The 12,255-nt window shown below is 39.1% G+C and overlaps 1 protein-coding gene across 3 annotated transcripts in view; it reads left to right on the forward strand.

The window, feature by feature from the left end:
• Window positions 1–12,255, forward strand: part of edc4 (enhancer of mRNA decapping 4) — a 96,540-nt gene that overhangs the window by 17,624 nt on the left and 66,661 nt on the right. For all 3 annotated transcript variants that reach the window (XM_048605691.1, XM_048605689.1, XM_048605690.1), the window contains exons 9-12: window positions 1,151–1,234; window positions 4,542–4,637; window positions 7,476–7,575; window positions 11,715–11,895. In XM_048605691.1, the coding sequence (XP_048461648.1) occupies window positions 1,151–1,234; window positions 4,542–4,637; window positions 7,476–7,575; window positions 11,715–11,895 (461 nt within the window). The remainder of the gene's footprint in view (window positions 1–1,150; window positions 1,235–4,541; window positions 4,638–7,475; window positions 7,576–11,714; window positions 11,896–12,255) is intronic.

The following is a 12,255-nucleotide window of genomic DNA, read 5'->3' on the forward strand; positions in this document are numbered from 1 at the left end:
AAAATAGTAGCACTTGAAACTGTTTACGTGTCAGGTTTTTTTAAAGAATTTAAAGGAATATCTTGATAAACTCTTAGAATTAGTTGTGACATTTTGGTGTGGTTTCTCTAGACCTGGTGTAGCTTAATTCAACATCAGATTGTGTCCACGTTTTTCCTGTGATTGTTGTACCTTCCTTTTGTGCATAATTTACAATTGATCTCTAATTCACTCAACTTTCCAGACGAAGGTGGAATATAAGCATTGCTTTTCATCTACGTTGAGATTTGTGCTTGTTTGTCGCTACTGTTAGACTGCTGGTAGGCAAAATTGCTGGGCTTTGAACAACAGTTGCATAATGCTGTTGAGTGAAATTGAGTTTTGCTTGTTAAGAGTTTTCATTGCGACCTGATTTTAATTTTGCTACTTTACTGATGAATTGGATAGCATTTGATCAGCTATATTTTTGTTTTACACTTTCTTTAAACAACTTGCAATTATGCAGATTTGATTTCTCCACATTAGGTTCACTCATATTAGGTTAGGTCAGACTTAAGTGATTCCCTCATCAAGATTGGGTAACTAACTTGTTGTCAGACGTTTATTAATAAAATAGAGTAATTTATCTTAGTGGGATTCACTGATGCAACTAATGTGGGAAATGACTCGTTAGTGTAATGTCATGTTTATCTCTACCCAAAAATATAATGTGATGATGTGAGTTTTGTTCTAGGATCGTACCTACAAATAAGTACTTTCTTGAAGTTCTTTAACGAGAGCATTTATTTTTCTGCTGCCAGTTGTTTTTCACTAAAACATTTTAATGTGGAAAGTTATGGCTGAGCTTTGTGTTGACAGCATTTTACAAGCATTAATTTGCTGGGGTTTCTTTCGTGAGAGCTCATTCGCTAGATGTCGTGACGATGCTGTAATTTTCATTCCTGAATGCTGGTCAGAAGTTGGGATTGATTTTATGTTACTGTTGAGATGTGTTTAACACATATAATTCCAGTATGTATTGTATGTGACTGGAGAGAAACATGAAAATAACCTGTTAATCTCTCCTGTGCTTCAGAAATATCCTGTCAATAAATTGATATGGTCATATTTTGTGAAGTGCATCTCCTGTTTAATTCCTATCTTTTTATTTGTTGTTTGGACCTTCTGCCAGATGTCTTCATGAATGGAAACCCCATGATGGCCGACCATTGTCATGCCTACTTTTTTGTGACAATCACAAAAAACAAGATCCAGAGTAAGTTCATAAATTTGTATGTATAGATGTCTACTTGCTATTTGATCGATGCAGCAGCAATTCTGTACGACGTGCAAGTGTACAGAAATATGGTGCTGCATTATCTTAAAATTTCCTGTTCACATTTAATCCATATGATAGGTGGTTTCAAGAAAGTACAGTATTTTTAACTCATTTTGTTCATGCATCATGCTCAATTTAAAAGCAGTTCTTCTTGTTACTTGTGCTCTCACTTGTCATCCAAATGAGAGGAGGGAGTTGAAGTTGTCCTGACCTCCCTTTTTTTTTTCCAAACACCTGTCTGCAGACTAGTAATAGAGTTTTACTTTTGTGATTTAATAATGACAGAACTAAGTGACTGTGGAAGAACTTAGAAGCAGTACTGCAAAATTATTTTGGGATTTGTTTTTCTGTCTTCCCATTTACCCTTTCTAGGTCTCCGGACCACGTGCCACTTTGAAACTGTCCACTAGGAAGTGTCCAAAAACAGGTTGGAGTGATTTTCTCCTCTTTGCCCCCGCTTCCCTGCAACCCTCCACTGAAGAAGTGTGTGGCTATTGCTCAGCTCCCTCCTATGACAACGTGGCAGAGATTGGGAGCTGCTTTGTGGGGAATCAAGGGTATGAACCCAGATCCTTTCATTCAGTGTTGGAGCTCCATTGAGCTGCCTCGCTTGGCAATTTATTAAAACTAATATTAAACCAGCTTGTTTCAAAAAGAGAGAATGTATCGGTTTCATCAAAGGAACTATGGAAATGGGCCACTGTAAACAGTCCTACACAGTAGTGCTTATTTTCTTAAATAATTGCAAGATTCTTTACAGATTTTATATCATGGAGGAAAGATCTGCCAAGTTTGAATATTTGCCTAAAGTTTGAGCATTTACTTCAAATCACACTGAAAGGAGTTGTACTAACGTTCAACTCGGTAAATGTTCAAGCTGATAGGAGTTTTGCTCGTGACAAGATGCATTAAAATTAGTTGCTTCACGGTATTCAGAATATGAACATTTCAAAATATCAATAATTGAGCAATATCAACAAAATCACTCAGACTGTGACAACTGCAAGACAGTTTAAAAACCTGCTGTTAAATTAAGTCATATTCAGTATAGATTACTGTTTTAAATCGTGTATGAATGTGTGATTTAGAAGCAGCACCAAGCTCCTTGAGCCTCCAGCGTCAATCAGAAAGTTACTGACTGATCTGATTACATCACATTCCTGCCTACCCCAAATAACCTTTCATGCCCTTACTTGTCAAGAATCTATCTACCTCTGCTTTAAAAATATTCAGAGTCTGCATCCACTACCTTTGGAGCAAGAGCGTTTCAAAGAATTTCAATCCACAATGAGAAATAGTTATTCCTCATCGCTGTTTTAAATGGGGGACCCCTTATTTTCAAACAATGCCCGCTGTTTCACAAGGGGAAACGATCTTTTTACATCCAGCCTTTCAAGATTCCTCAAGTTCTTGTATGTCACCTTACTTGCATATTGTGTTCTGTCTATTCATGATACCTGCTCCGTAGTAGTTCTTTGGAATAATTTTAATGCAAAGAGCATCATTGTCTTCTTAATGGTGTACTTTTAAATAGTCCTTGAGATCTTCAGTGCTTTGTATGAATGAAAACAGCTCGGTTGAACCCCAAAAATGATGTCTTTAAATGCTGTCCCAAATGCAACAATACTCATGTTTGCTTAAAATCTGAGCTGTACTTATTGGCCCCTTATTGGTGGTTAAAGGGTAATTATCTCTGGTCACTGTCTGAATTGCTGCAGAATTTTTTTTTATATGCTCATCAGACATGGGCATTGTTGGCTGGCCAGTATTTATTGCCCATCCTTAGTTGCCCTTGAGAGGGTGATGGTGAGCTGCTGCCATGATTCGCTGCAGTCTGTGTGCTGTAGGTTGACACGTACTGCCCTTGGGGAGGAAACGACAGGATTTTGACTCAGCGACAGTAAAGGAATGGTGGTATGTTTCCAAGTCAAGATGATGAGCTACTTGGAGGGGAACTTGCAGTTAGTGGTATTCCTATGTGTCTGCTGCCCTTGTTCTTCTAAATGGAAGTGGTCATGGATTTGGAAGGTTCTGTCTAAGGATCTTTGAATTTCTGCAGTGCATCTTGTTTATAGCAGCAGTGTGTACAACTGACCTTCAGTGGTAGAGAGAGTGGATGCTTGTGGATGTGGTTCAGTCAAGCTGGCTGCTTAGTCCTGAATGGTGTCAAGTTTCTTGTGTTGTTGGAGCTGCGCCCATCCAGGCGAGTGGGGAATATTCCATCACAGTCTTGACTTGTGCCTTATAGATGATGAACAGTCTTTGGGGAGTCAGGAGGTGAGTTACTTGTTGCAGAATTCCAAGTCTCTGACCTGTTGCAGCTGCTGTGTTTTTGTGGTATGTCGAGTTGAGTTTCTGGTCAGTGGTAACCCCAGAATGTTGATTGTCGGGAATTAAGTGATGGCAACACCATTGAATTTCAAGGGGTGATGATTTATTTGTCTTTTATTGGAGATGATCATTGTTGGCATTTGTGTGGTGTGAATGAAAATGTTGAAAATTTTTCATGATTTTGTTTCCTTCCCCAAAACAAAGTTTGACTTGCTGTAGCTTTCAACCCTGTGAAGAGTATCACTTTGCAGTGTTGAATGCTGTAATTGGTACCCAGAGATATGAAGCACTTATATAACCCCAAATATGCAAAATGATTGTCAGGCTGAAGAATTCCGAATTTTCACAATGCAGAAGTAAAATACTTGAAGGACATCAGTGAATGAGGTCCAGCAATCTTGAGTGAAGATTTTTTGTGTTGAGATGGTGCCTTGAGAAGTTATTTTTGCTAATTTTCTTTTCCTTTCCCTTTAAGTTTTAAAATTTTATTGCCCAGCTTCCTTCATACAAATCAAAACTGTTAATGGAGACTAAAATCTAGCAAAACCAACCTAAGGAAATTACTTTTTTTTTAAATGAAACTCAGTGCCTCAAGGTATTTTAGCCTTGAACACTGGGCTGTAACATTGCATGGCTTCTTTACTTTAGCATGAAGCTAGAAAAACCAGAAGTTGTGTTTGTGAAAGTTGATTAAGAAGAACAAAACACAACAATGTGGCCTGTGAATTGAAATAATTTTATAAAATATCACAAATAGCCTTGTTTCAATAAGTATTCGGTTATAAAGCATTTTGAGGTTATGAGAGTGATCCTGTTGGGTGCTATGTAGATGTAAACTTCTTCTTTGATATTGATACGTATTAACTCTGATTTGATCTTCTGTTAATTATTTATTTTTCTCTCTGCTCTGTAGTGTCCCTTTCTGGCGTTTCCTGATCACTGGAGCAGATCAGAATAGAGAGCTGAAGATGTGGTGTACTGTGTCATGGACTTGTTTACAGACCATCAGGTGCAGAAACCAATATAACAGCTTAAGTATAATGTTTTTTCATTCTGAACTAATAACTCCTCTGTTTTTAAGCTACATTAAGATTAAGATGCCCCTTGTGCTAAAGTGGACAGTTGGCAATACATCATGATGTCAATGCATTGAAGTGTTGATTTCATTTAAAAAAAAAAAAAAAGTTCTGATATTATTTTCCTGTTTTGTTCCTTGGCATAAGTTTTACTTGCTGTAGCTACTGTCCATCTGATTAGAGAGAAGTTCCATTTTGCAGTGTTGGATGCTGTAATTGGCACCCGGAGTCATTAAACACTTGGTAGGCAGCCTGTGTTCAAGGTTCTCCTCCTCTTGTTGCCTCTTTTGTCCCTGTGGCTTTGACTATACTTCCTAGTCATAGAGTCATGCAGCATGTAAACAGACCCATTGATCCAACCAGTCTATGCCGACCATAATCTGAAACTAAACTAATCACACCTGCTTGCGCTTGGCCCATATCCCTTCAAACATTTCTTATTCATATACTTATCCAAATGTCTTTTAAATGCTTTAACTATACCCACATCCATCACTTCAGCTGGAAGTTCATTCCACACATGAACCATTCTCTGTGTTTAAAAAAAAAACTGCTCCTCATATCTTTTTAAAATCTTTTTCCTCTATATGCCCTTTATCCCCTAGCCTTGAAATCCTCCACCCTAGGGAAAAGACACCCGTCATTTACCTTATCTTACCTAGCATGGTAACGAAATGTCTGCGGAACAACAAACCAGCTCGGCGAGCCAACCAACGTCAACACCCACAACCCGAGCTACAGATCTACTCCAAAACCTTATTTACCTTATCTATACCGCACATGATTTTATAAACCTCTATAAGGTCACCCCTTAACCTCCTATGCTCCAGTGGAAAAAGGTCCCAGTCTATCTACCCTTTCCTTATAACTCAAACCCTTCGTTTCTGGCAACATCCAGGTAAATCTCTTCTAACACTCTCCAGCTTAATATCTTTCCTATAACGTGGCAATCAGAGCTGAACACATTCTAGAAGAGGTCTCACTAACATCATGTACAATCTCAACATGACATTCCAACTCCTGCACTCAGTGGTCTGAGCAATGAAGGCAAGCATGCTAAATGCCTTTTAATCACCCTGTCGACATGTGACGCCAACTTAAAAGAATTATGTGCCTGAACCCCTAGGTCTCCATGTTCTACGACATGACCCAAGACTCTATATTTAATTGAATAAGTCCTTCCCTTGTTGGTTTTACCAAAATGTAATGACTCGCGTTTATCCAAATTAATCTCCATCTGCCATTCTTCAGCCAATCGACCCCTTTGATCAAAATCTCTTTGTAATTTAGATAACCTTCTTCACTGTCCGCGATACCATCAATTTTGGTGTCGTCTGCAAACTTACTAACCATGCCTTCTATGTTCACATCTAAATGATCGACCCAGAACCGATCTCTGTGGAACTCTGCTGGTAACAGTCCTACAGTCCAAAAAATAACCCGCCACCATCACTCTGTCTGCTGCTGTTAGGCCAGTTTTGTATCCAACTGGCAAGCTTACCTTGATCTCGTGTGATCTAACTTTACTAATTAAACTACTGTGCGGAACCTTGTCAAAGGCTTTACTAAAGCCTGAGTACACAATGCCTACCGCTCTCCCCTCATCAATCTTTTTGTTTACTTCCTCAAAAAACTCTTATCAAATTTGTGAGACACGATTTCCCTCGCACAAATCCATCCATAATCATACGTTGCCTCTCCAAATTCATGTAAATTCAATCTTTTCGCATCACCTCCAACAATGTATCCACCACCAAAGTCAGACTCGTAGGTGTATAGTTCCCAGATTTCTCCTTGGATCCTTCCTTAAATAAAGGCACATTAGCCACTCTCCAGTCATGGACACTTCACTCCTAGTTATAGATGATACAAATATTATTGCTAGGGACCCGACAATTTCCTTAACTTCCCATAATGTCCTGGGATACACTAGTTCAGGTGCTGAAGATTTATCCATGTTTGTTTTCTTAGACCTCTAACACTTCCTCTTCTGTAATGTGAACTGTTTTCAAAACATCAATATTTATTTCCCTGAGTTCTTTAGCCCTCATTTCTTTCTCCACAGTAAAAACTGACGCACAATATTATTCAGTATATTTCGCATCTCCCCAGGTTTAATTTTTTTATATATGTTAACTGATAGTAAATGGATTAGCCTTTGGCAGTTCTGGGTGCAGAAACCCTTATCTAACATTGATTTGATGTAATGTTCTCTTTTGCTGTATGTTTATTAGCTAAACCGCTCTTAAAAACTTGTATGTCTTGTATATCTGAATGCTCGTGAATAAATCAAAGCAACTGCTTAAATATTTATGAATAATTAACATGTCTCTGCTTTTATGTGAGTAGTTCAGAACTGAAGACTGGGAGCATTGGGTGCTAATTGAATGTTATATTCCTTAACTTCATCTTTATCTTTTCTATCCAAAGACATGCTAAATTGCCCATAGTGTTGAAGGATGTGCAGGCTAGATGGGTTAGCCATGGGAAATGCGGGCTTACACAGATAGGGTAGAGGTGGTGAATCTGGATGGGATGCTGTTTGGAGGGTCATTGTGATGATGTTTGTTTTAGGTTCAGTTCTAGTGAATTGTGTCGTCCTTTCTTGCATAAAGTTTAAGCAATAGAAATTTTGCTTAAATTTTCTCCAATTGTGTTGAGTTGTGTGTACTACCACTTTGGTAATTTGGGGTCTTCAGTTTGTTGATTTTTCAAATAGAATAGGACCACTTTTATTGTATCATATTTACATTTCCTTTTTTTATGTTTAGGTTTATGCCTGACTCTTTTAATACCAATGTGTACCCAAGTCTGAAAGCCAGTCTGGATCTATCTGCAGAATACCTCATCCTCAGTGATGTACAGAGAAAAGTATGTGACTTCAAATCTCTTGCATTTCATTTCTAGTGCTGTGAATTGTAATTACAAGAGAGATGGCCATTCCCCACCTCATATTGGGGAAAGAATGTAAGGTGGAGAGCAAAAAAGAAAATCTAAACAAATCAGATTGCCCGGGTGAAGTTAATGTCAGCCATGTTTTTGAGCTACTGTAGGTGATGTGATGTCAATACATTCACAGTTGTATATGCCAGGGCTTCAAGGATATGGATGCTGTGATGGTGATGGAACAGTAATGTTGTTCCAAATCACTGGTGCTATTTGGAGATCAACTTGTAGGTGTATTTCCATGTATTTGTTGCCCCTTAACTTCTAAGTGATAGAGGTTGTTGGGCTAGAAATATCTGGCTGAGTTGCCGCAAGGCATCTTGTAGATGGTACTGCACAAATGGTGCTCTGTGCCAGTGATGAAGGCAGTCAATGTTTAAAATATACCCATTGGGCCCACAAAAATAGAAATGGGTACTGTTTGTAGTTATGAATATATACTGAGTAAAAGCCAAAACAAGTACTAGTGAAATGATGGTACATTTGGGTTTTATTTGCATGGTTTGTGATCTCACACTGAATGTTCCTATCAGTAGTAGTTCCATTGTGACAGGTTTTTTTTTAAATAGGCTAGATGTGAAATTATATTAATGCAATATAGTTTGAGATTTTTCCCTTCTTATGTCGAGCAGTATGTCTTTTGAGTATTTACATTATTATTCATTTTGTTAATAAATTTGAAGAACTTGTGAACATTTTTACCATGAGGATTAAGATGCTGAGCTTGATTGCCTCTGCTACATCCTCCATTGTTGTCATATGTCTAATTTTGGCTAACTACTCTTTCTTTCACGTACCCAAATTCTGCTGAACACCCTTTTGAGCTCCATTTCCTGTTTACTCAATCTCTTGCTCAAGATGTAAGTTCCTCTTAACCCACTGGTCTCTGATATGGGTCCTGATTTTTTTTAGAGGATTGGCAATCCCTTTTTTAGGGAGGAAGGGAGTTCATCATTTCAGCCAGGTGTTATGGATCAGGCCAGACCACCTCAAAATATTTTAAGAAAATAGCCTAGAGCCTAACTACTACTTATTTTAAAGGTAGATATGAAGTGGGTGTTCCAGGCAACTGGTCAAATCACTCGGCTTTAAGCAAAACAATTTATTTAAACACGACAGTTAAAACACGAACAAAAGAAAGCGGAATTTAAAATAACTTAACTGTTGGAAAACTTAACCGAATACTTGATATAGTAACTTAACTAATTAACTGTTCCAAAATAGTAACATCCCATAAACGCACCCCCTTGCCAAAATAAATTCAAACACAGATTCTTATAGGTAGGATTCCAATCCAGGAGACAGCAGCAACTAGAGACATTTGAGAGAAAGTCAGTTTGGAATCATTTACTGAAGCTTGCAACCCTTCTGGTACCCACACATCTTGTGACTGCTGCAGCTAAAATGAACTAGAACCTGAACTGGGAGAACTGGCCACTCCCCTTCCATTGTTGAACTGTTTTTTAAAAAAAGCTAGATCCCTAGACTCTTCAGCACTTCTGCCTTTACAATCTCTCTTCAAAACAAAAACCCAGGACAAAATAACCTTTTTAAAGTCACAGCATCGTCATACAGGAGATTCCACTCAGACTTCCAGTATCACAATTATTTCATAGTATGCAACTGTCAGAAGAAGACAAGACACATTCCCTTTCACAACAGTTCCCTGCTGTATTCTGAAACTTAAGGTCATGACAAATGCTTTTACAGCTCCTGTCAAAGTGTAGATACATGAGGCAAGTGTGGGGTGCTGGGTGAGTTGGGTGCCTAGGTGTATAGTCAAGGAGCAAGGAAGTAGGAAGTTGCGAAGAGTAACAGCTGGGTAGGTTGTTGGGTCCCATTTGAGTCAGGCATAGTGTGCCAAGTTCAGGGTTTCAAGGTGGCAAGGTAGGTGATGCACTGTTTAGGGTGAATTAAGGAGGATGCGATAAATCTGGTCCAGTTGGAATGGTGTGTGAAAGTGGTCTGGAGGAGGTGGAGTTTGAGGTACGTAGGGTAAGTATGATTTTGTTTTAATACTTAACTCAGGAGTTAGACAACGAATTTAATAATCTCAGCAGGTCTGGCTGCATCTGTGAAGAAGAAATCAGAGTTGATGTTTCAGGTCCAGTGACTGACCCTTCACAGCATCCGCAGTTCTTTCGATTTGAACTTAATAATTTAACTTTTGCTGCACATCTCTGTTATTTAACTGCACTGGAACCATCTGAAGTCTCGGATTTAAACGGAGACTCTCGGAGTGTTTCAGGCATATCAGAATTGCCTGCCAGAAATTTCAATTTCCCGGTCAATTCCTTTGGAGTGCGCTATGATTGGGATTCTGCAGAGTCTCCACGCATGACTCCAGTCTACACTGGCGTTTTCTTTTGAGAAGGTCCAGTGTGGAAGACTGGAAGCCTGTGTCCAGCGGGATTCTGCAGGGATCAGTGTTGCTGCTTGTGGTATATTCAAACAATTTAGACTTGAACATTGGAGAGTTTATCAGTAAGTTTGTGGATAATATGAAAATTGATGGAGTGGTAAATAGTGAATAGGATAGACTTAGATTGTAGGAGGATATGGACAGCCTGGTTAGATGGTTTCATTAGTGGCAAATGCAATTCAGTCCATATAAGTGTGAAGTAATGTACTTGGGCATGGCAAACAAACTAAAGGAATGCATGATGAATGGTAGGATCCTGGGAAACACTGATTGTTTAGGCCACAGCTAGAGTATTGTGTGCAGTTCTGGAATCCACATTATAGGAGGCATGTGATTGCATTGGAAAGAATGCAGAGGAGATTATCCAGGATGTTGCCTGGACTGGAGAGTTTTAGTTATGATGGTAGATTGGATAGAGCAGGGTGGTTTTCCCTGAGCAGAGGAGGCTGAGAGGGGCACACGATTGAGATGTATAAAAATATGCGGAGATGAAGACAGGGTAGACAAGAAGAAAGTTTTCCTTTGGTAGACGGATCAGTGATCAGATGGTATAGATTTAAGGTTAGGGGCAGGAGGTTTCGAGGTAAGGAATTTTTTTAAAAACAAGGGTGAAGGGAATCTGAAACTCACTGCCTATAAGGGTGTGAGAGGCAGAAACCCTCATAACATTTAAGAAGTATTTAGATGTTCACTTGTGGAGCCAAGGCATACAAGGCTGTAAGACAAGGGCTGGAAAATAGGATCAGAATAGTTAGGTGGTTCTTTTTGACCAGCACAGACTTGATGGACTGAATGACCTTTTTCTAATCTGTAGACCTCAATGGCGATAACTGAATAACAGCTGTGTGGCCAGTAGAAAATCTGGCTGTTGTCCTTTACCCAATCTGTCCTTCTGGCTTTTAAATCTGCAACCATTGTTCTGTGTTCAGGTTTCTTGAACTAAATACTTTTCTTGGTATAACTCACCACTGCAGGAACCAGATCTTGTGTCCCTATGGTCTGTAGCTTACAGTTTACTGCTAAAAGCTAGGTAAATACTTTGCTGGTACTGTACATGAAAACCTTTATCATCTCAGCTTCAGTTTTACTGATATTTTATCAGATTTCGTCCCGACAAATAATATCACATCCTGGCTGTTATTCCATTCTCCACCTCTGCTTCCTCCTTGGCCTTCTGCGTTGCATCTTGTATATTTTCAGAATTGCACTGTTGCCTTGCATGAAATCCTGCTCCCTTAGTGCCACTGTCCTTGCTGATCTCTGTTGTGTCCTTTGTGCTTCACCATTATTTAAAAATTTCTGTATGGCTTTGGCTGTCTGCATCTATAGAATTTTCAGCCCTGCATATCGATAAGAGCCCACCATTCTTCCAACCCAGGCTGCCTTTGTATTCTTTGCATCCCTGTTTTAATAGTCTCATTCTGATTCTGCATGAATTTGTCAGTCTCATGAACCAGCACCTTAAAATCTCTCTTCAGCAATCAATTTGACAGCATCCCTTACTTTCCTGTTATTTGACATTGAAGCTGCTTGGGATGTTTAAGGTACTATTAAAAAATAAGGCCCTGTTTTTTGGATAATTTTCCCTACTGCATGGGTAACCGTATTGTTTTAAATTGAATTAACTGTTGCACTGTTGCAGGTGTTGTATGTGATGGAGCTACATCAGAACCAGGATGAAGGCAAAGCCCATTTTGTCTCCATATCTGAGTTTTTGTTGACTCACCCAGTACTTAGCTTTGGCATCCAGGATGTCAGCAGATGTCGCCCAAGGCACATAGAGGCTCTATCAGCTGAGGAGGATAGTGACACTTTAAATGCAGGTCAGTAAAACAATTAATGGTACATTTGAAAATGTCATGCTTGTACTGTTCATTTTAAAGAGTGTATACTGTCTTGGTGCTTTATTTTATTCATTCATTCATGGGTTGAGGGCATCGCTGGCTAGATCAGCATTTATTGACCAGAGGGCAGTTAAGAGTCAACCACAGCTGTAGGTCTGGAGTCACATGTACACCAGATCAAGTAAGGATGGCAGATTTCTTCCCTAAAGAGCATTAGTAAACCAGATGGGGCTTTTCCTGACAATGATTTCATGGTTGTCACCAGACTGTGATTTCCAGACTCATATCGAATTCAAATTCCACCATCTGCCATGGCCAGATATGAACCTGGGTCCCTAG

The sequence above is a fragment of the Rhincodon typus genome, chromosome 15 (genome assembly GCF_021869965.1).
Source record: "Rhincodon typus isolate 14 chromosome 15, sRhiTyp1.1, whole genome shotgun sequence".
Taxonomy (NCBI): domain Eukaryota; kingdom Metazoa; phylum Chordata; class Chondrichthyes; order Orectolobiformes; family Rhincodontidae; genus Rhincodon; species Rhincodon typus.